At 39.0% G+C, this 24,076-nt stretch overlaps 1 protein-coding gene across 1 annotated transcript in view; it reads left to right on the forward strand.

Moving 5' to 3' along the window:
* Positions 1-4,728: 4,728 nt before the first annotated feature.
* Positions 4,729-24,076, forward strand: part of LOC131308395 (alcohol acyltransferase 1-like) — a 31,653-nt gene continuing 12,305 nt past the window's right edge. The window contains exon 1 of the mRNA XM_058335320.1: positions 4,729-5,315. Coding sequence (XP_058191303.1) covers positions 4,869-5,315 — 447 coding nt within the window. The 5' untranslated portion in view covers positions 4,729-4,868. The remainder of the gene's footprint in view (positions 5,316-24,076) is intronic.

A 24,076-nucleotide genomic window follows, 5' to 3' on the forward strand; every position in this document is an offset into this window, starting at 1 on the left:
TGTCTTGACAAGACAAATTACAGGGGCTTTAGGCATTACAGCCTAAATAATGATATTTTTCCTATTATGGACTTGGTTAGTAAAGGTTATCAATGGTGTGGTGCATAGAAGGGAATGTGGCATGGTGCTATACAACCGCTATGACTCACATTGGTGGTCTGAATTAATCACAGTATTAAAGTTTCTAATTGGTTTGAAGCTATTGGCTATTTTAAATCCGTGATCACGTGTCAAAGTTTTTTAGTGTGGAGCCCACTCGAGTCATTTTAAACAAAATGCATATTTTGAAGAAATACACTTTGCATCACAATCGGCTTGATGGGCCAAGTGGGAGAATGTTAGTTTTTTCCCATTAGTGTGGCCCACTAGCCTTCACGTTTTGTGCATGTGGGACTCTACTATCAGATAAGTCAATGAAGTGATATGGTTCATTACGATAACTAATAAGAATTACAGATGAAGGAAAACTCTTGATAATAAACGAGACCTTGATGGACTAGGTGTCTTTTAATAATTATCTCTAAGGCCCTCTTCTCTCCTCTATAAAAGGTAGAATACTCACCCTTTATTCCTACGGTTTTTCCATCATCAATTAAAGTACTGGGGTATTCTAGAAAAGTAGAGACAGAGAGAAGAAGGTGAGCCAAGAATTAAGGTGTTTCTAATTAAGGGGTTTGTTCTCTCTAATCACGATGGCCAATAAAGGTACGCTATTTATTGTTCTTGAGATGTGTTGAATTCAAGATTCTGTTATATCTGTTTTCCGCATAATAGTTTTAATTCAGATATGCTTAGATTTACATATCATAGCATCATCCACATATATAGGTGTTTGTACTGTTTCTCTAATGAGTTTTATTATTGACTATGTTGTTAAGTGTGTATTTGGGATTATGTGAACTGTGGATTTTAGGATGTTGGAGTTATGTGAACTGTGTATTTAGTGTGTATTTGGGCTATGTGAATTGCGTAGTGGATTATGTGAATTGTGTGTTGGGCTATGTGTATTTTAGTGAATTGTGTGTGTTTTTTCTATGAGAATTGTGTACTTTTATATGAGAACTGTATATTTTTCTATGAGAACTGTGTATTTTTCCTATAAGAATTGTCTATGAGAACAATGTATTATCTATGAGAATTGTGTATTTTCAATGAGAACTGTGTATTTTTCTATGAGAATTATGTATTGTCTATGAGAACTGACAGTTCACATAGCCAAAGGTGTTTTTATCTGAAATAATATGGGCCAGAAATTAAAACTAAAAATATAATTTTTACTAAAAATGGTTATATACACAAAAAGAAGAATGTGCAAAATAGTAAAAATGCATGAGAAGTAAAAAAAAGGACTGAAATAAAGAAAAAATATTTTTGTCAGGACTATTTCAAATCCGAACCTAGAAAATGGGGACGGCCTCTAATTTTCTAAAAATTTAACTAAACCTCCTTTACACAAATTAAAGTAGGCCCAATTGGAATTTATAAGGACCATAAAATAGGCCCAGATTAGATAGAACGGTGGAATTAGAATTATATCCCATTACGGTATTCTGTTCGAGGTTGACGACGGATGACTCGGGGAAAAGAAGCTTTTCAAAGTTAAAATTGATCAAAAATTATCTTCGGTCAACTATGTCTCAAGAAAGATTAAATGGATTGGCTATATTCTCCATTGAAAAGGAGTTGGTGAAGAAGTTTGACTATGGAGACTTAATTAGTACGTTTGCAGCAAAAAGTGTGAGAAGACTAATGACTAAATAATGGATTTAGAGATATTGTAATGGTTGTAGTTTTTGGAAATAACTATATACTTATATTTTGTAATAGTAAATCTTTTGTAATGATTTTTTTTACTTATAAAACTCTTTGTAGATCAACTTTGTATAAAAAATAAAGAGAGACCGCATTTAAGGGGTTCGCTTTCAGCCCCCAAAGCTTATGAGCCAACACTGGTTCCTTGATAGTGGTTAAGGGATTGTTGAATTTGAATTTTGCCTTTGGAATAGAAAAAAGTACTAGAAGAAAATGGATTGCTATTGCTGCAATTTGATCCATTAGATCCAATGCATTGATATTTGTGACAAAACTTTATTCACTCCGTTCTCTTTTCATTGTTCATTTTTGAATTTCATGTCATTTTTGAATTGATTGTATCTTTCAATCTATAATATTTTCCATAATTTTGAAAACTTCGTATTATAGAATTGTAGGCATGTAAAATTTTCAGCCAATCAAAAGTTGCCATGTGTCGCGGGACCTGGTAAATGGCCAATCAAATGTTGCTATGTGTATCGAGGTTAAAGGTCAAAGTGACACGAGTGGGCCAATCAAATGGTGCCACGTGTCTAAGTGACGCAGTTATTATTTTTATTAAGCTTGGCCAATCAAGTTAAGCCACTTTCTTTTCACAAATAATTGTCTTTCTTAAAATAAAAGAAAGAAGGATAATTATTGATTTTTAATTATTTCTTTTACACTAAATAAAGAAATAATTAAAGGGAGATAAATATGAAGAAAGTAGAGATTGGTTATGACTCTCCATCCTACATAATAGAGGTGCTCTCCTCTCATATTTTTTCATCTGCACATTCAAGTATACAAGTTCCAAAACTCTAAAGACTAAAGCCCTCAAGCTCTTCAGAATTCTTCAATTTGCATCGAATTGAAGCCTCAAAGCTTCGAAGAACATTCAACCCAAGTCATCATCTTCTTCACAAATCTTGGAGAAGATTCCGCCGTTCGATTCGGGATCAAGCATCAAACCCTCATTTCAACATTCCAAGAGAAGAATCAGAAGACTTTATTTTCTTTGATTAGGAAATACATCAGAAATTGTAAACCCTAATTTCTCAATCAATAAAGTTGACACTTGTTCAACATTTTTCTCGTCTTTTTCGTAGACTCAAAATCTGTATTCAACAAGAACTAATCGAGATTTATCAAATAAGATCCATATTCCATATTTTTCAAGATCCACACTAAAAGATATAGGCAAAAGACATAAAATTGACAAACATAATAATGGACAATGAAAATGGGATGGAGGGAGTCAGGGTGGATTTGGATTGAAAAGTTAACTTATTTTTTTGTTTTTATTTGAATTTTTTTTTTTGCATTTGTTTGTTTTGCGTCAAACTTTTGTGACTTATTGATTCGTATCAACGAGAGGAATCGGAAAAATAAAAAATTTTGATCGAAACTCATAATTTTTTGAATAAAAAAATAAGTCAAAAAGACAATTTTTAAAAACTTATTTTTGCCTTTTTAAAAAAAATTGAGTTTCGATCAAAATTTTATACTTTTCCAATTCCTCTTACCGAGACGAATCAATAAGTCACAAAAGTTTAACGCAAAACTAACAAATGCGAATTTTTCTTGAATAAAGACAAAAAAAATAAGTTACTACGGAGTATTTGACTTTTATTCAAAAAAAATGACTTTTATTCAAAAAAAATAAAAGTGGTGCAGAACATTTGAGTGTACTGTCTATAGTTTATTCAAAAAAAACATGATTAGTAGTTATTCGGTCTCTCTTTCCCTTTGACCTACTATTCATTGTTGAATTATGCCATTAAGGAGTCTAAATTTTTTTCATTGGATCATATTTGTGTTGCAACCACAGTGGTGCAGAACATTTGAGTGTATTGTCCGAGTCTCTCTCAATGCTTCTCTTTTTCTATTGGTCCAATTTTCCTTTTTTATCCTTGTGATAAATGAAATTTTCTTTGCCATTAAAACAAAATAAATGGAAAAAATTAAAAATAAAGATGATTTGAAAACTCTGGTCCCCCTTTTTCAGTTTTCCGTGTCTTTCTATATCGCTCTCAATGCTTCTCTTTTTCTATTGGCCCAATTTCCCTTTTTTATCCTTGTGATAAATGAAAATTTCTTTGCCATTAAAACAAAATAAATGGAAAAAATTAAAAATAAAGATGATTTGAAAACTCTGGTCCCCCTTTTTCAGTTTTCCATGTGTTTTCTATATCGCTCTCAATGCTTCTCTTTTTCTATTGGCCCAATTTCCCTTTTTTATCCTTGTGATAAATGAAATTTTCTTTGCCATTAAAACAAAATAAATGGAAAAAATTAAAAATAAAGATGATTTGAAAACTCTGGTCCCCTTTTTTAGTTTTCCGTGTGTTTTCTATATCGTGTGATAACTAGAGCATGTCCTGAAGCTCTGGAGAAATTGACTCACAAGCTTCTGAAAATTCCAGTCCACAAGTGTCATGAATACGAATCTTCCATTCATTTCACGGTTTTTTCCTTATCTTTTTAGCGCCAAGGAAAGAAGGATTAATTGGTGCTTCTTAGATGGACCGTGTTGCAAACTTGCACACGTTATTGATCGGGGTGGGAATTTTCGACACGAAATTAGTGAGTTAGGGTCAATTATTTCTGACATGCAATACGAATATGACACAACACCATAACACAAAAAGTTAAATAGGTCGGGTTAAGATTGAAAGAATTTTCACACGAACAAGAGATGACACGATACGATAACACGACATAAACCTGACACGAAGTTAGTAGGTTAGGGTCTGTTATTTCTGACACAGAACACGAAGATGACACGACACAAAAACACAAAAAACTAAATAGATCGGGTTAGGATTAAGAGAATTCTGACACGAATACAATAGGACACGATGTCCACCTCTAGTTATAGGTGGTTGGTCCTTTGCATTAGGATGGTTTTTTTTCATGTGGTAGTAGAAAAGGAGTACATGATTCGCCTTCAAAAATTGAGGTACGCTAGCTGAGACCATATCCTCTATAAATACCTTTCAATTCACAGCACAAATTCTAGAGTGTATTTGCCTTGTTTTCCCTCTTGACTTCATCTGAAAACACTTCCTTAAACAATGTCAACATCTTCCTCCTCGATATGGTTCACAGTGACTAGGCAAGAGCCGAGACTGGTGGTCCCCGCGGAACCAACACCGCATGAACTAAAACAACTCTCAGACATAGACGACCAAGAGGGTCTCCGGTTTCAGGTTCCGATGATAATGTTTTACAAAAGCAATCCGTTCATGGAAGGAGAGGACCCTGTGAGTGTCATCAGGGAAGGACTAGCCAAAGCACTTTCGTTTTACTATCCATTTGCCGGGAGGCTTGTTGAAGGGCCTAACCGGAAGCTTCTGGTGGATTGCACGAGCAATGGGGTTTTGTTTGTAGAGGCCGATGCAGAAGTTGAGCTCAGCCAACTTGGTGACGCAATTCTTCCAGGGTGTCCGGTGTTGGAGGAGCTTCTTCATGATGTTCCTGGCTCTGATGGAATCCTTGGCTGCCCTCTCTTGTTGCTTCAGGTAGAGTTAGCTACTTAGCTGTGAACATTTACATTTGACAATCTGGAAACTCTAAGCTAGGCTATGTTTGGTAGCACTAATCTTTTCTGTTTTTATTTTTAGAATTTTCAAAAAATAGGAAAGAAAATATGTTTGGTGGACTGCTTTCATTTCAAAATAATGTAAAAAGCTTTCACTATTTTGAAAATTTGAGAAAGTATCAAAACCTTACTTCCACTTCTTCCAAAAATGAAAAACCGGCTGCCAAAACCTTCCGCTTAAACTTAACCCAGCTTGTCATTTGACTCATGCACCTTCGCCACATCAGCGGAAGACCAAAGACCCAAAATACAACCCCAACCCAATAATTGAATTAATTAATACATAAGTTAGACTCGCAATTATGGATAGCCAGGAAGTTAATTAGTACATGATAATTAATGAGTCCGATTTTCCTCCAACTCCAGTAGGAGGAATTCCTCCAACCAAGGACACATGGCACCTCTTGATTCATCCAAGTCCCTTCATTCCTTACCTAATAGCAATCTAACGTGACGTTAACTCTAAACTAAATTCACCGTTAGCCAAAAAAAACAACCTACTTTTTATGAAAACGCCTCCATGCATGTAATTAGAAAATTTCAATTTCTCTCTATACCATATCTTCTAAAAGACACAAAAAGCATAAGAATGGAGAAAGCCTCCGTTTAAAAAAAATATGGGAAAAATCTAATGGAATTTTTCCAACTCTGTGCATAACCTTGTTCTTCGATGAATAATAAGCCAACTTCTTGCTATTGCAAAATGAGTTACCGATATCAATTTTTCCATCTACGCCGATGAGAATATTATTTTTTTTATAGGCAAAATTAACATTTTATTAAGGGAAGGGAGAGGGGAATCCAACCAAAAGTTGGAGTACATCCAATAGGAACAAGCCCATACACCTGAAGGCCTAAAAGTCCAAAAACATCCTAAAAGGGAACAAAGCCCTAGTAAAAGGCCAAAAAAGCCCAGATATTACAATATAGCCCAGCCCAAAGAAATCCAAAATCCTAACCCTAACTACTAAACATTTAAAACAGCCATCCACCCACAGCCACCAAATCAGCCTGACCACCGCCCCACCACCAAGCCAATCAGTCCAAACATCCACCGAGCACCAAAACGCCACCACCACTGGACCACAAACCGACGAAGGGAAACCCAAGCTCAGACGCGGGCACTCAACCATAGCCGTTAGGCGAAGACCGAATCCCCCAACAGTAGATACCGGTGGGAGGCCGCCGGCCATGCTCCCAAACCATCTGATCTGCCTCACCGTTAGGCATAAGCACAGGTAGCCCAGGAACTACCAGGCCGGCAGAAACGATGAAGAGAAACACAGCCGAGACGAGGAGAGCACAACGCGAAGACGACACGAAAAAAATGTGCAACAATCCGGGGTGCGGCATGAAATTGCCGGATCAAATTAGGACATCATTGACGGCAATGACATTTTTGCAATGGAATCTTTTGAAGTTGATTGGACATCCAAAGTAGCAATTCCATTTTTTTCTTTGTTCTCATACATATAATAGGTATATACATGTAATCTATTCCTATAATAATGGGATTGTAAAATAAAATTTTCTAATTACATGGAGGTGTTTTCCTAAAAAGTAGGGATTTTTTGGTTAACGGTGAATTTAGTCTGAGGTTAACGTTAAGATGTAGAGGTAATGTTAGATTGCTAATAGGTAGGGAAAGAAGAGACTTGGGCGAATCAAGGGGTGTCATGTGTCCTTAGTTAGAGAAATTCCTCCTACTGGGGTTGGAGGAAAACCGGACTCATAATTAAGTGAGTTTTGAATGGCACACAAAAACTATCTAATTATACTCAATTATGAGCAAAAGCTATGTTAATTAATTTTCTCTTTACTTATGAGTTTAAACCTATATCAAAATTTATATCCACTCAAATTAAGGAAAACTTAATCTTTCAAAAAATTGAACTGTCTTTTGTCTTCTGAATTCCAATGGGGAGTGATGAAAAAATCATGTTTACATATTTTTGTTTTTGTTTTATTTGAAAACAAGTTGACACAAACATGTTTTCTGCTTTCACTTTTTTATTTGTTTAGGAAAAGTAGAAACTGATTTCAGCAAATAGAAAACAAAAAATAGAAAAGTGATAGTGTTACTAAACATCGCCTAAATGTTTATAGGGAATTCCCATCACTCATAATGATGAGGCACCTTGTGATTTCAAATATGCCGCTGCCATAAAATTCTGCATATATTTTGTGTAATAATGTTTGTAAATCATTTTCCCTGCTGAAAACATCCTCAATATAGAACCTTTTTCATTGAGGGCTGGTGCTCACTTTATTTTGTGTACTATGGAAAGACAAAAATAGAAAGATAAAGGTTAAAAAAAAAACACGAGAGTTTCAAGCTCTCTGTTTCAACTTCGCTTAGGTTTTTGATCGTGTCATACCATATAAAAAATAAATTTGTAAAAATTTAGAGTTAACTACTACTCCGTAGAATAGTGGTCAGGACTGAGTGTCGATTCGGAGGGACAAATTGGCTAAGTTACTATAATTTCAACGAATTTCTAGATTAATTTGAAGGGAAAAAGAGAGTTTGATTGGTTTATTTGTTCAGAGAAACTAATTAAACAAAAGCAATTAATTAAAAAGGGTTTGGAAACTTGATGGAGGAAAGTCTAGCATTTAGAATCCACTCCAACCGCATAACCATGTATCGCATAAACCGGGTTAACACTTGAATTGTAAATCACTATTGCTAGGGCTTGCAATCCCTATCGATAGTAGGCAAGTAGATTTCCACAATCTGCCAACCAACATGGACTATCCCACAACGTTGACCGTCTCACAAGCGCGATTTAGTTGCCTAACGGCATGGTTCGTCTCATGAGCATAACCCATCTCAGTCACCCAAATTGAGAACAATGAAAACCATTATGTGAAAGGTATTTAGAAAGCTAGGAAATAAACACTCAATCAATTTAAAGAATTAAAAACTATTCCATTGATATCGTGGAAAGAGTTCTTGAAGACATATTCCCATTCGAATAAAAATCCTTCGAATAAAAATCCTAATCTCTATACAAAAGAAGAAGGTTACTTGATGTGAGGCTTCATCCTACCCGGAGATAAGGGGTTTAGCCGGCCATGGAGAAGAAGAAAGCGCTTGAATATAATGAACACATGAAGAACACAAAGTTTCTCTCTTAGATTTGCTCTTGCCTCCCTCTAGCTCGCTAAACAAAAGTTAGGAATCCTAAAACAATGTTGAAGATGTATTTATACCCTAAGGCCTCAAATTTACATTTAAAACTCGCAGAATCTATTATTGTTCTGAGACCGCCCAGGCGAAAATTTAGAGAGTTGGATTTCTACAGGTGGGCAAAGCCATCCGGACGGGAATGAAAGCCGTCCCAACGGGATTTTCAGCATTCTCTCCCCTGCTTCCAGGCCACTCCTGCAGCTTCCTACTTTGTGTTCGTGCGTCCAAAGCACTCCCACTTCACACATTTAAGTCTTAACCACCCTCCAAGGCCTCAAACATTACTAAACAACTAAAAACATCAAATAACAACACAAACGGACTAACAACGCATGAATAATTAGGGAGACTAATTAGGTGCTTTTCGGCACCTATCACCGTCAATCTGATCTCTTTCAACTTCGCATAGCTTTTGGTGCATTACATAAGTCAGACCTTTCACCAAACCCCACAACTCAGCTTTCTTGACTATAGATAGATGCTGGCAAGAAATGTGATTCTGGATAGAGTGCTTACTCTTGTATCAAATGTGCATATTCGTATTCACATGTAATGTTCACATCAAGGTTTTTTTTTTTTTTTTGTTGGTGAATTTCGGTGAATGTAGGTGACTCAATTTAGGTGCGGTGGATTCGCCATTGCCCTGCGCCTGAACCACACAATGAGTGATGGAGCTGGTCTGGTCCAATTCCTAAGTGCAATCGCCGAGTTCGCCCAAGGGAAAGAAGTCACTGCACCTTCTGTGTCACCTGTGTGGCAAAGGGAGCTCCTATCCGCAAGACATCCTCCCTAAATTACATGCCTTCACCACGAATATGAACAAGTGCTCGACACCAACAGCGATGATACCAACTCAACCCCGATCCAAAAACCTTTCTTCTTTGGTGCCAAGGAGATCAGAGCTATTCGAAACCATCTCCCCCCGCATGCAAGCGCCACCACATTCGAGGTCTTGACCTCGTGCTTGTGGAGGTGTCGCACTCGTGCACTCGCGTTATACCCCAACAACACCGTCAGAGTTTCGTGCCTTGTCAATGGCCGCAGCTTGCCTGGCCTGATTGTGCCTCACGGGTACTATAGCAACGTCATTACCTATCCTGCAGTAGTTTCGAAGGCTGGGAAGGTATTTTCCTTTCCACTGGAATACACGGTGGAGTTGGTAAAAATGGCAAAGCTCCAAATGACCGCTGAGTATTTCAGATCGGTGGCGGATCTTATGGTGATTAAAGGGCGGCCTTTGTACACTGTGTGATAGGCGCGTGGAATTCATGAATTTAAGCGCCTAAGTAGGGAAATTAGGGCGTTAGACGTGCTATTAATTCTCATTTTCCATTTAATACGTGCACATGGTTGGATTTTGTGTTTGAGCTTGATTTGCAGGAAATTGAGATGTTTTGGCGCTAATGAGAAGTATTCGGAAAGACCATGATGGAGTTAGAGCGCTAGGAAGGCTTTGGAGACTAAGTGTTGAAGTAGAACTCGAGAGGAAGTGATCAGAATCTCCGTGAGCTCTACAGGGGAATGAGTTCAGCGCTCAGAAGTGGCATAGCGTGTTGCACAAAGTGATCAGAGAGTTGGATAGCGCTACACCCTTTTTGGTGTAGCGCTACCTAAAGGTTAAGAGAGAACATTGGCCAAAGCTAGGTCAACGGAGTCAACGCCTCAAACAAGTTCGCGAGCGCTATACCATTTTTTGTATAGCGCTACCGAGGGTGTTAATTGGCTATGGAACGGTGGCATTTTGGGTCGTTGCGGGTCCGATTCCGATTTGTTTTAGAATTTTAATTGCAATTCGGGGATTAATATAAATACCTCGTTTTAAGTTAGTTTTAGAGTAGATTTTTCATTCCAGACTTTTACGTAGCAGCTTTTTCACTAACGTTGTTTTGTTTTCTCTCAGTTCTTAAGTTTTCTGCACTATTTCTTTCAATCGCTTGGATTCTGGTAACGTTTGTCGAATTTCTTCGTTAATTAAAGTTGTTCGTTATTATCTATTCTACGTGGATCTTTCTTTTATTTTTTTTTCCGTCTCTTCTGCAATAGATGATCATGTTTCGATCTAGGGTTTTATTTTCTGTTATTTCAAGCATGCGTGAGTAGTTCCCCAGGGTGCAGCCACGGGACGAAGGCGTCCTGTGACTAGTTTAATCAATGTTTTACCTCGGGTACGAATTAATTCGTTTTTCCAACAGTTTTGGGATATGAAAGAAAATCCCTTTCTAATAAACAAAACCCAGGCATCATCAGATTTTAAATGCGCATGAGAGCTGGTGACAAGTGGTGGGCATTTATTAGGAACCCCTTTTTTTTTCTTATTCTGAGATCAGTGAATTGAATAATTGTGTCCCGAGTAAATATTGGTTAGGCTAGTTGCAGACGCTGGGTTCCCACGGCTGTACTCTCCTTTAAATTTATAGTTAATTAAATCAATTCAGTGATTTAGGTAGTAAATCAATCAATCAAACAAAGGGTGGCTACCTAAGAGCCAGATTAAACTAAAGTTCATCACAATTGAGTCAACACCGTCCGTCCGTCTCTGTGGTTCGACTCCGGTACTTCCGGAATTATTGTGCTACATTGGTCGAGAGTCCTACGCTTGGGACGCGTTTTTAGTCTTTATTTATTAACACCCGGTCGGTCAAGCATTTTTGGGCAGGAAACTTTATGGTTTCTGACTTAAGACGTCTTGGCTTTGACAAAGTGGATTTTGGGTGGGGGAAACCAGTGTATGGCGGCTCCACCGGGCCGTTTCCTTTGATAAGCTTCTATATGAATTTCAAAGATGGGATTGTGGTTCCAATATGCTTGCCAGAACCAGTCATGGAAAAGTTTGAGGAGGAGTTGAAGAAAATGACTAAGGAGCGTTTCGATGGTTCAGTTGATCACAAGCCCCCTAAGATCACATCCATGCTTATAAACTGAGAAGAGTAAAGCAAATCTGCAACAATGAATATAGTAAGCATTTATGGAGTATCATATGAAGGACTGGGATGAATTTGGTCAGAAGGATTTTGTTGATCTAGCATTTTTTAGATTCACCCTATAAAGGGATGGCTCCGTGGTGAAGTCCTAAGATTTAGAATGTGCTCTCTTCCTAAGATCTCAGATTCAACTTCTATTGCCCCAATTCTTGAGATCACTTGAAACGGTTGAAAGGAGCTGTATGGATTAATCCGAGGTGCATGCAATTTGGCTCCGGGCACTCTGTTATCCAAAAATATATGTACTTTAAGATCTATAGTATATTAGTATGTCCCTTATAAACAGAGAAAAAACATACACAAACTATGTAGAATATGTTGTTGTAGTGTGGGCTTTATCATTTTAATTTTTCAATAACAAGCTAAAAAATCCTTGTTGTCATTGTATAGCGTATAGCTAGGTGAGTTAAAGCAAACATTTTTTTGTTATTATTTGTTTCATTATTTTTGTCGTTTTTTTCTGAATTTTTGTTGAATTCGCGTTTTATTTTTTGGTATGTTCCTTTCCACTAGAATACACGGTGGAGTTGGTAAGAATGGCAAAGCCCCAAATAACCGCCGAGTATTTTAGATCGGTTGCGGATCTTATAGTGATTAAAGGGGTCTAAGTTCCTGTCCAGTTTTAATAGTGTCAAGTCCGGTCCAGTTTTGGGCCGTTGCAGGTCCTTCTCGGGCCCACAATCATTTATTTTCTATAGCTCGTCGAGTATATCATCCACGCAAAAAATTAGCATGATCAAACATCGATAGGTACGTGAACAAAATATATTTGTACAAGAAAATGCAATGACCAAAAATAAAATGAAACTCATAATGGCCCCCCCCCCCAACCCCACCCCCCCCCCCCCCCCCCCCCCGATTTTTTTTTTTCCTTGTACAAATATATTTCGTTAATGTATCTACTGATGTTTGATCATGTTAATTTTTTCATGGATGACGTATTCGACGAGCTCTAAATAAACGATTCCGATCGTTGTTGTGGGCCCCGGCCAAAAACTGGATCGAAATGGACACTATTAAAACTGGCAATAATGACCTGACCTTAACCCCAACATTTTGGGGAATCATCCAAGAACAGTTGGCAGGCCTTGGAATCAATTTTATTGAAGGAGCCAAGAAGCAACCAGTAACCACTACTGGGATGTGGGCCGGAAATTACGTGGGCATTCTCTCTCTTTCCGGGTCCCATTAAATAGGGAGAATTCATGTTCAGTGGAATCAGGGGAAAAAAATTCTCAACCCATGAACAGGTTTTTTGGAAATTGCCCCAGATATGAAACAGAAAAAAGCAATTCCTTGTACATGGAAAGATAATGTAAAAAGACTAATATAACTCATACGCATTTGAAACTTGAAAGGACGCGGGGCTCTGCTGTGCCTCATGGCACAGGGACCCACACCAAAAAACGGTACCGTTTTAGGAGGAAAATATTTTTTAGACTTCCTATTTGCAATCCTATGAAGCAGAAATGTGATTATAAAAGCCTTAGAGATAAAATTTAATTATGTCTCTTTAGAATAATATGTTCAGAATAATAAGATATTCGCACTTGTTCAAACGGATTACAAATTGGTGTAGTTTAATTTTTTTTAGACTGTTTATATATTAAAAATATAGTTTAAAAAATTATTGCTCCAATTTTCAATCCGTTTGAACCAGTGTGAAGATCTTATTATTCTGATCATATTATTCTAACGAGACATAATTAAATTTTATCTCTAAGGCTCTTATAATCACTTTTCTGCTCCAAAAGATTGCAAATAGGAAGTCTAAAATTTTTTTTCCTCCAAAAACGGTACCCTTTTTTTGGTGTGGGTAGGGGTTACTGTGCCATGAGGCACAGCAGAGCCCTCGCGTCCCATTTGAAACCCTAAAAATCAGTTTCGTTTCCCTTTCCCATTACGCAGCCAACAAGTTCGAGAAAAATTGGGGCAAAAATTAGTTGCCCAAATCCACAGAATCTGCCTCCATCATCGCAGCTTCCAAGCCTCCATCACCACGATCAGCCACCGCCCCCGTCGCCGCTCCACAACAACTCCTCTCTCCCTTCGCCTCTCTCTCTCTCTCTCCTTCGTCGTCTCCGTCCCGCTCTAGCTCCCCATCCCAACCGCCCAGCCGATACGATCTCCGGTCCCAGTAGGACAAGAAGAAGGCCTCGAAAGACTTGACTTCGGTGAAGTGGCTTTTCGATAATATAAAAAATCTAGATGTTTATCAGCAATATGTGCATATCAGCGCTAAACCTTATGTTGGCATAGCAGGTGAATCATCTATGTTGGGACCATAACCATTTGGAGAGGAGTTGGAGGATTTTTTTCCTCTCTCTCCGTGCGCTCGTGTGCAACTGGTAGTATACGTTATGGGACACGTTTGGAATGAGTTAGAATAGGTCACGGGTGGGTTTCGAAATTACAAAAAAACCACCCACTAGGATTTGAGTGGGGTGTGGTTGGAGGTGTCATGTCCCAAAACTGTTGCGATGTACAATAATATTGCATAAATATGCATAACAGATACAAAAAATAAGTTACTATTTAACTTTTAAAGCCAAATCTATAGTTTATTCAAAAAATATAACTATGAATTAGTTATTCGGTCTCTCTTTCCCTTTGACATATTCATTATTGAATTATGCCATTGAGAAGTCTAAATTTTCTTTCATTGGATCATATTTGTGAGGCAACCACAGTGGTGCAGAACATTTGAGTGTACTATCCGAGTCTCTCTCAATGCTTCTCTTTTTTTATTGGTTCGATTTCTCTTTTTTATCCTTGTAATATAAATGAATTTTTTTTTGCAATTAAAACAAAATAAATGGAAAAAAATAAAAATAAAGATGATTTGTAAACTTTGGTTCCCCAAATAAAGATGATTTGAAAACTCTGGTCCACCCACCACCACCACCACACAAACACACCCCCCCCCCCCCCCCCCCACAAAAAAAAAAAAAAACTCTGGTCCCCCATCCAATAAAGATGATTTGAAAACTATGGTCACACCCCCCCCCCATGAGGCACAGCAGAGCCCCCGCGTCCCATTTGAAACCCTAAAAATCAGTTTCGTTTCCCTTTCCCATTACGCAGCCAACAAGTTCGAGAAAAATTGGGGCAAAAATTAGTTGCCCAAATCCACAGAATCTGCCTCCATCATCGCAGCTTCCAAGCCTCCATCGCCACGATCAGCCCCTGCCCCATCGCCGCTCCACAACAACTCCTCTTTCCCTTCGCCTCACTCTCTCTCTCTCTCTCCTTCGTCGTCTCCTTCCCGCTCCTGCTCCCCATCCCAACCGCCCAGCCGATACGATCTCCGCTCCCAGTAGGACAAGAAGAAGGCCTCGAAAGACTTGACTTCGGTGAAGTGGGTTTTCGATAATATAAAAAATCTAGGTGTTTATTAGCAATATGTGCATATCAGCGCTTAACCTTATGTTGGCATAGCAGGTGAATCATCTATGTTGGGACCATAACCATTTGGAGAAGAGCTGGAGGATTTTTTTCCTCTCTCTCCGTGCGCTTGTGTGCAACTGGTAGTATACGTTATGGGACACGTTTGGAATGAGTTAGAATTGGTCATGGGTGGGTTTCGAAATTACAAAAAAACCACTCACTAGGATTTGAGTGGGGTGTGGTTGGAGGTGTCATGTCCCAAAACCGTTGCGATGTACAATAATATTGCATAAATATGCATAACAGATACAAAAAAAATAAGTTACTATTTAACTTTTAAAGCCAAATCTATAGTTTATTCAAAAAATATAACTATGAATTAGTTATTCGGTCTCTCTTTCCCTTTGACATATTCATTATTGAATTATGCCATTGAGGGGTCAAAATTTTCTTTCATTGGATCATATTTGTGAGGCAACCACAGTGGTGCAGAACATTTGAGTGTACTATCCGAGTCTCTCTCAATGCTTCTCTTTTTTTATTGGTCCGATTTCTCATTTTTATCCTTGTAATATAAATGATTTTTTTTTTTGCAATTAAAACAAAATAAATGGAAAAAATTAAAAATAAAGATGATTTGAAAATTCTGGTCCACCCACCACCACCAACACACACACACCCCCCCCACCCACAAAAAAAAAAAAAAAAACTCTGGTCCCCCATCCAATAAAGATGATTTGAAAACTATGGTCCCAAAGCGCCCCCCCCCCCCCCCCCCCATGAGGCACGGCAGAGCCCCCGCGTCCCATTTGAAACCCTAAAAATCAGTTTCGTTGCCCTTTCCCATTACGCAGCCAACAAGTTCGAGAAAAATTTGGGCAAAAATTAGTTTCCCAAATCCACAGAATCTGCCTCCATCATCGCAGCTTCAAAGCCTCCATCGCCACGATAAGCCACCGCCCCCGTCGCCGCTCCACAAAAACTCCTCTCTCCCTTCGCCTCTCTCTCTCTCTCTCTCCTTCGTCGTCTCTGTCTCGCTTCTGCGCCCCATCCCAACCGCCCAGCCGATACGATCTCCGGTCCCAGTAGGACAAGAAGAAGGCCTCAAAAGACTTGACTTCGGTGAAGTGGATTTTCGATAATATAAAAAATCTAGATGTTTATCATCAATATGTGCATATCAGCGCTAAACCTTATGTTGGCATAGCAGGTGAATCATCTATGTTGGGACCATAACCATTTGGAGAAGAGTTGGAGGATTTTTTTCCTCTCTCTCCGTGCGCTCGTGTGCAACTGGTAGTATACGTTGTGGGACACGTTTGGAATGAGTTAGAATAGGTCACGGGTGGGTTTCGAAATTACAAAAAAACCACCCACTAGGATTTGAGTGGGGGGTGGTTGGAGGTGTCATGTCCCAAAACCGTTGCGATGCACAATAATATTGCATAAATATGCATAACAGATACAAAAAAATAAGTTACTATTTAACTTTTAAAGCCAAATCTATAGTTTATTCAAAAAATATAACTATGAATTAGTTATTCGGTCTCTCTTTCCCTTTGACATATTAATTATTGAATTATGCCATTGAGGGGTCAAAATTTTCTTTCATTGGATCATATTTGTGAGGCAACCACAGTGGTGCAGAACATTTGAGTGTACTATCCGAGGCTCTCTCAATGCTTCTCTTTTTTTATTGGTCCGATTTCTCTTTTTTATCCTAGTAATATAAATGAATTTTTTTTTGCAATTAAAACAAAATAAATGGAAAAAATTAAAAATAAAGATGATTTGAAAACTCTGGTCCCCCAAATAAAGATGATTTGAAAACTCTGGTCCACCCACCACCACCACCACACAAACACACACACCCCCCCCCCCCCCCCCCCCCCCACAAAAAAAAAAAAAAAAAACTCTGGTCCCCCATCCAATAAAGATGATTTGAAAAGTATGGTCACACCGCCCCCCCCCCATGAGGCATAGCAGAGCCCCCGCGTCCCATTTGAAACCCTAAAAATAAGTTTCGTTTCCCTTTCCCATTACGCAGCCAACAAGTTCGAGAAAAATTGGGGCAAAAATTAGTTGCCCAAATCTACAGAATCTGCCTCCATCATCGCAGCTTCCAAGCCTCCATCGCCACGATAAGCCACGCCCCCATCGCCGCTCCCCAAAAACTCCTCTCTCCCTTCGCCTCTCTCTCTCTCTCTCTCTCTCTCTCTCTCTCTCCTTCGTCGTCTCCGTCTCGCTTCTGCTCCCCATCCCAACCGCCGAGCCAATACGATCTCCGGTCCCAGTAGGACAAGAAGAAGGCCTCGAAAGACTTGACTTCGGTGAAGTGGGTTTTCGATAATATAAAAAATCTAGATGTTTATCAGCAATATGTGCATATCTGCGCTAAACCTTATGTTGGCATTGCAGGTGAATCATCTATGTTGGGACCATAACCATTTGGAGAAGAGTTGGAGGATTTTTTTCCTCTCTCTCCGTGTGCTCGTGTGCAACTGGTAGTATACGTTGTGGGACACGTTTGGAATGAGTTAGAATAGGTCACGGGTGGGTTTCGAAATTACAAAAAAACCACCCACTAGGATTTGAGTGGGGTGTGGTTGGAGGTGTCATGTCCCAAAACCGTTGCGATGTACAATAATATTGCATAAATATGCATAACAGATACAAAAAAATAAGTTACTATTTAACTTTTAAAGCCAAATCTATAGTTTATTCAAAAAATATAACTATGAATTAGTTATTCAGTCTCTCTTTCCCTTTGACATATTCATTATTGAATTATGCCATTGAGGAGTCTAAATTTTCTTTCATTGGATCATATTTGTGAGGCAACCACAGTGGTGCAGAACATTTGAGTGTACTATCCGAGTCTCTCTCAATGCTTCTCTTTTTTTATTGGTCCGATTTCTCTTTTTTAACCTTGTAATATAAATGAATTTTTTTTTGCAATTAAAACAAAATAAATGGAAAAAATTAAAAATAAAGATGATTTGAAAACTCTGGTCCCCCAAATAAAGATGATTTGAAAACTCTGGTCCACCCACCACCACCACCACACACTGGTCCACCCACCACCACCACCACACAAATACACACCCCCCCCCCCCCCGCACAAAAAAAAAAAAAAAAACTCTGGTCCCCCATCCAATAAAGATGATTTGAAAACTATGGTCACAACCCCCACCCCCCCCCATGAGGCACAGCAGAGCCCCCGCGTCCCATTTGAAACCCTAAAAATCACTTTCGTTTCCTTTTCCCATTACGCAGCCAACAAGTTCGAGAAAAATTGGGGCAAAAATTAGTTGCCCAAATCCACAGAATCTGCCTCCATCATCGCAGCTTCCAAGCCTCCATCGCCACGATCAGCCACCGCCCCCGTCGCCGCTCCACAAAAACTCCTTTCTCCCTTCGCCTCTCTCTCTCTCTCTCTCTCTGTCTCTCTCTCTCTCTCCTTCGTCGTCTCCGTCTCGCTTCTGCTCCCCATCCCAACCGCCCAGCCGATACGATCTCCGGTCCCAGTAGGACAAGAAGAAGGCCTCGAAAGACTTGACTTCGGTGAAGTGGGTTTTCGATAATATAAAAAATCTAGATGTTTATCAGCAATATGTGCATATCAGCGCTAAACCTTATGTTGGCATAGCAGCTGAATCATCTATGTTGGGACCATAACCATTTGGAGAAGAGTTGGAGGATTTTTTTCCTCTCTCTCCGTGCGCTCGTGTGCAACTGGTAGTATACGTTGTGGGACACGTTTGGAATGAGTTAGAATAGGTCACGGGTGGGTTTCGAAATTACAAAAAAATCACCCACTAGGATTTGAGTGGGGTGTGGTTGGAGGTGTCATGTCCCAAAACCGTTGCGATGTACAATAATATTGCATAAATATGCATAACAGATACAAAAAAATAAGTTACTATTTAACTTTTAAAGCCAAATCTATAGTTTATTCAAAAAATTTAACTATGAATTAGTTATTCGGTCTCTCTTTCCCTTTGACATATTCATTATTGAATTATGCCATTGAGGAGTCTAAATTTTCTTTCATTGGATCATATTTGTGAGGCAACCACAGTGGTGCAGAACATTTGAGTGTACTATCCGAGCCTCTCTCAATGCTTCTCTTTTTTTATTGGTCCGATTTCTCTTTTTTATCCTTGTAATATAAATGAATTTTTTTTTGCAATTAAAACAAAATAAATGGAAAAAATTAAAAATAAAGATGATTAGAAAATTCTGGTCCCGCCAATAAAGATGATTTGAAAACTCTGGTCCACCCACCACCACCACCACACAAACACCCCCCCCCCCCCCCCCCCCCCCCCCCCCCACAAAAAAAAAAAAAAAAACTCTGGTACCCCATCCAATAAAGATGATTTGAAAACTATGGTCACACCCCCCCCTCCCCCCCCCCCCCCCCCCCAATGAGGCACAGCAGAGCCCCCGCGTCCCATTTGAAACCCTAAAAATAAGTACGCAGCCAACAAGTTCGAGATAAATTGGGGCAAAAATTAGTTGCCGAAATCCACAGAATCTGCCTCCATCATCGCAGCTTCCAAGTCTCCATCGCCACGATCAGCCACCGCCCCCGTCGCCGCTCCACAACAACTCCTCTCTCCCTTCGCCTCTCTCTCTCTCTCTCTCCTTCGTCGTCTCCGTCCCGCTCCTGCTCCCCATCCCAACCGCCCAGCCGATACGATCTCCGGTCCCAGTAGGACAAGAAGAAGGCCTCGAAAGACTTGACTTCGGTGAAGTGGGTTTTCGATAATATAAAAAATCTAGATGTTTATCAGCAATATGTGCATATCAGCGCTAAACCTTATGTTGGCATAGCAGGTGAATCATCTATGTTGGGACCATAACCATTTGGAGAAGAGTTGGAGGATTTTTTTCCTCTCTCTCCGTGCGCTCGTGTGCAACTGGTAGTATACGTTATGGGACACGTTTGGAATGGGTTAGAATAGGTCACGGGTAGGTTTCGAAATTACAAAAAAACCACCCACTAGGATTTGAGTGGGGTGTGGTTGGAGGTGTCATGTCCCAAAACTATTGCGATGTACAATAATATTGCATAAATATGCATAACAGATACAAAAAAATAAGTTACTATTTAACTTTTAAAGCCAAATCTATAGTTTATTCATAAAATATAACTATGAATTAGGTATTCGGTCTCTCTTTCCCTTTGACATATTCATTATTGAATTATGCCATTGAGGAGTCTAAATTTTCTTTCATTGGATCATATTTGTGAGGCAACCACAGTGGTGCAGAACATTTGAGTGTACTATCCGAGTCTCTCTCAATGCTTCTCCTTTTTTATTGGTCCGATTTCTCTTTTTTATCCTTGTAATATAAATGAATTTTTTTTGCAATTAAAACAAAATAAATGGAAAAAATTAAAAATAAAGATGATTTGAAAACTCTGGTCCCCAAATAAAGATGATTTGAAAACTCTGGTCCACCCACCACCACCACCACCACCACACAAATACACCCCCCCCCCCCCCCCCCCCCCCCCCCCCACAAAAAAAAAAAAAAAAAACTCTGGTCCCCAATCCAATAAAGATGATTTGAAAACTATGGTCACAACCCCCCCCCCCCCCCCCCCTTTCAGTTTTCTATGTGTGGCCAAGGACATGTTTTGATAATTACTACTCGCCAAGGATATTTTCAGCGATATATATCATTGTCGACTAAAATTTTCGACTAAAGTAAATTTAGTCGCCAGTTGTTGAACAAATACTGACTAAATAATTTTTGCCGATCAAATCCTATTTTAGTCGGGAAATAATAAATTTTCCCGACTAAAAAATGAATTTATTTGGCGAATATAAATTTTTCCCTAATTTAAAAAGCCAATTAATGAAAAACATTTTCCGACTAAATAATTTAGTAGGGAATAGTAATATTTGCCGACTAAAATTACATTTGGTCGGCGAATGTCATTTTTTCTAATTTAAAAAAATCAATAAATGAAAAAATATTTTCCGACTAAATAGTTTAGTTGGGAATAGTAATATTTGCTGACTAAAATTACATTTAGTTGGCGAATATTAATTTTTTTCCTTTTAAATAAATTTCAAGGAAATATTTGTTCCGATGACATTGAGCACAATGCAACCTTCCCGATCAAAACAGTTTTTTTTTTCTTTTTTTTTCCCTTCTTAATCATAAGATTTTTGTAATTTTTTTGTCGATTGGGTTAAGGAAAGCCGTTTATTGGCACGCAAATTCTTAAATAAAAAGAATTTTGTTGTCCGATCAAGTGTCTAGTCATATGCGGTTAACTTCATTCTTGGTACGAATGATCTATAATTCGTATTACATCAAAGATAGATGATTTGGATTGCAAAAAAAGACCTCAGGCAGGGCTTGGTTAGTTCACTATAACACTTAAACGTCTCTAAACTCATTAAATATCTTTTGATCATGTGGTCCCCGATATCGAGTGATCTTCGATTTTGGTGACAATGCTATAATTGGTAATAAGTGAAATCCTAACGGTTCAGATTGGGCATTATAAAAAATTACTCGACAATTATGTTTACAATCTATACTTTGATTTACTTGATAGTCAACTAGGTCTTATGTTGCACTCATTATTGTAGAAGGCACACGATCGCGAGAAAATCATTACGATCGACACCGTTCATTTTGTTACACTTGTTGAATAATTCATTTTCGTAAATTTGGGGCTCGATCAAGTTTAGATAAACCCCGTTTATCTTGTTAAAGAATGATCTTTTAACCCATATAATAAACAAAAATAGATTGGTTCTAACCGGGCAAAAAAGACCTCAAATGGGGCTCGGGTGATAATGGTTCTAATTGTGTATTGGAGAATAGGTTCTGTCTTTTTATGAATGTGATTGAAATATTATCTTTAAGTGTGTTGGTAAAAAAAAAGGGAAAATTTAAAAAAAAAACTTCTGAACTTGCACTGCAATGTCCCATAGGCCTCCAAACTTAACGTATTTTTAATTTAACCTCCAAAGTTTACAAAAAAGCTTACAATTAAGCCTTTGCCATCATTTTCCGTCAAGTTACAAATAGAATATTATGAAATGTGTACTGTTCATCCAATGTTTAATATTTATTTGGACCCATTACGGATCCTATAAAGATGATTCAAATTGCGAGTCATTCTTAAAATATTTTTTTATAGGTTTCATAAAAAAATTAGCCCAATCCAATATCGATAGTGCTCTCACATGAGTTAGGGATCTCTTAGGGTGCTCATTGAAAGGTTTTAGAGCCAAAAATTAATTATGACCATTTCGGATAAAATTATTAGAAATTTTAACACCTGTTGGAATAGACTGAAAATTGGAGTTCTTAATTTTTTAACCATATTTTTATAAAAAATTCACAAATAGATTGAACCGGATAAAAAAAATTCACAAATAAATTGGAGTACTTATTCCCGTACAGGCTTGAACACGTGGTACGTAGGACCATGGTAAAAGTACAATAGAGACAGTCGTCGTGCAAGACGGTGGTCGGCAATATGGACCAATGACATGAGAAGCCATTGGTCCAGAAAGACTGTACAGAGTCAAGATCCAGTAAAACATGAGAAGTTATTGGACCAGGAGATCGTTAAAGGAGCAGTAACACACAGAGTTACTGGTCCAAGTATTCTGTTCGGCGATATGGACCAATGATATGTGAAATCATTGGTCCAAGTGATTGACAGGGACCAGTGACATGTGAAGTCCCTGGTCCAGGTAGTCTGTTCGGCAATGATGCCTAACAGGTGTGCTGGTAGGCGGCACCATGTGAAGGTGCTAGGTGATAATGCCTAACAGGTGCGCTGGTAGGCGGCTCCATGTGAAGGTGCTTGGTAATAATGCCTAACAGGTGCGCTGGTAGGCAGAGGGTGTTCGGCAATGATGCCTAACAGGTGTGCTGGTAGGCAGAGGGTGCTAGGACATGATGCCGAACAGGTGCGCAACACTTGAGGTTGCTAGGCAGTGACACTGAATAGTGTTGGCTGCACCACATAAAGGTGCTCGTTGGTATGGCCGAACACATGATATTGTTCAATGAGTTAGCCTAACACGTGGTACAGGTGCACCGTAGTAATTGTACACCGCCGATGTACATTGGACCAACTCTATCTGGATCGCTGTTCCAGAAGGTTCTAGAAAGGAAATCCTACGTGATAGGCAAGTGTCTCATGAATAAAGGGATTATAATTGAGTTACCATATGGGAGGAAATTCCATATGGGCCAGGGTTCCTAATGATGTTGGAATCTTAGGCAGAAAAGGAGACTTGGAGGACAAGTAAGTCTACATCTATAAATAAGAAGTAACACTCACGAAGCGAGGTACGCAATACGTTGCATTATTCGATATTTCCTACTGATAATTAGGGTTTCTCTGCTAGTACGTGATACTAACTTAAGCATCGGAAGGCCTTTGCCACGAGAGGCAAAGGTGCACTCACCCCTTGTCTGTTTTGTAGATTAGGGTTCCGACGACGAACTAGGGTTCTGGCAAGAAGGCATGCACGTTGATCTCAGGAGATGTTGAAAGAATAATAAGCAGATTTTTTTCCCCTTACAATTGGCGCCGTCTGTGGGAAACGGAGTAATTCTCTGAGATCAACAATGTTTTCTAGAAGCGTAAAGACTCCACGAATGGAGGATGATCCAAGAGGGAAAAGGAGTGGACACATTTTTCTGGTGCTTTGAAGAAAGCACTGAGTAGGGCTATGAGCAAGTCCTTCAGTATTGTATGCTCCTAGGATTGGGGGAGCACATCAAGATGCTGAGATGGAAGTCAAAGCAGTCCAAATAGCCAAGGTGATTGCGAAGAGCGATCTGAACTTGTTGGTCAGCCACAAAGGCGTATTAGAATTTGCTAGGCGATTGCGCAGAGCAATCCGAATTTGCTAGACAATCGCGAAGAGCAACCTGTACCTGTTAGGCGTCCGCATAAAGCAGTTTGAATCTGCTAGGTGATCGTGGAGAGCAGTTTAAATCTGCTAGGCAATCTTAAGGAGTAGTCTGAATCTGCTCGACATCAGCGCAGCGCAGTTTGAATCTGCTAGGCAACAACGCAGTCTGAACTTGCTAGGCAATCTTAAGGAGCAGTCTGAATCTACT

This window comes from Rhododendron vialii, chromosome 11a (assembly GCF_030253575.1).
Source record: "Rhododendron vialii isolate Sample 1 chromosome 11a, ASM3025357v1".
Lineage (NCBI taxonomy): Eukaryota > Viridiplantae > Streptophyta > Magnoliopsida > Ericales > Ericaceae > Rhododendron > Rhododendron vialii.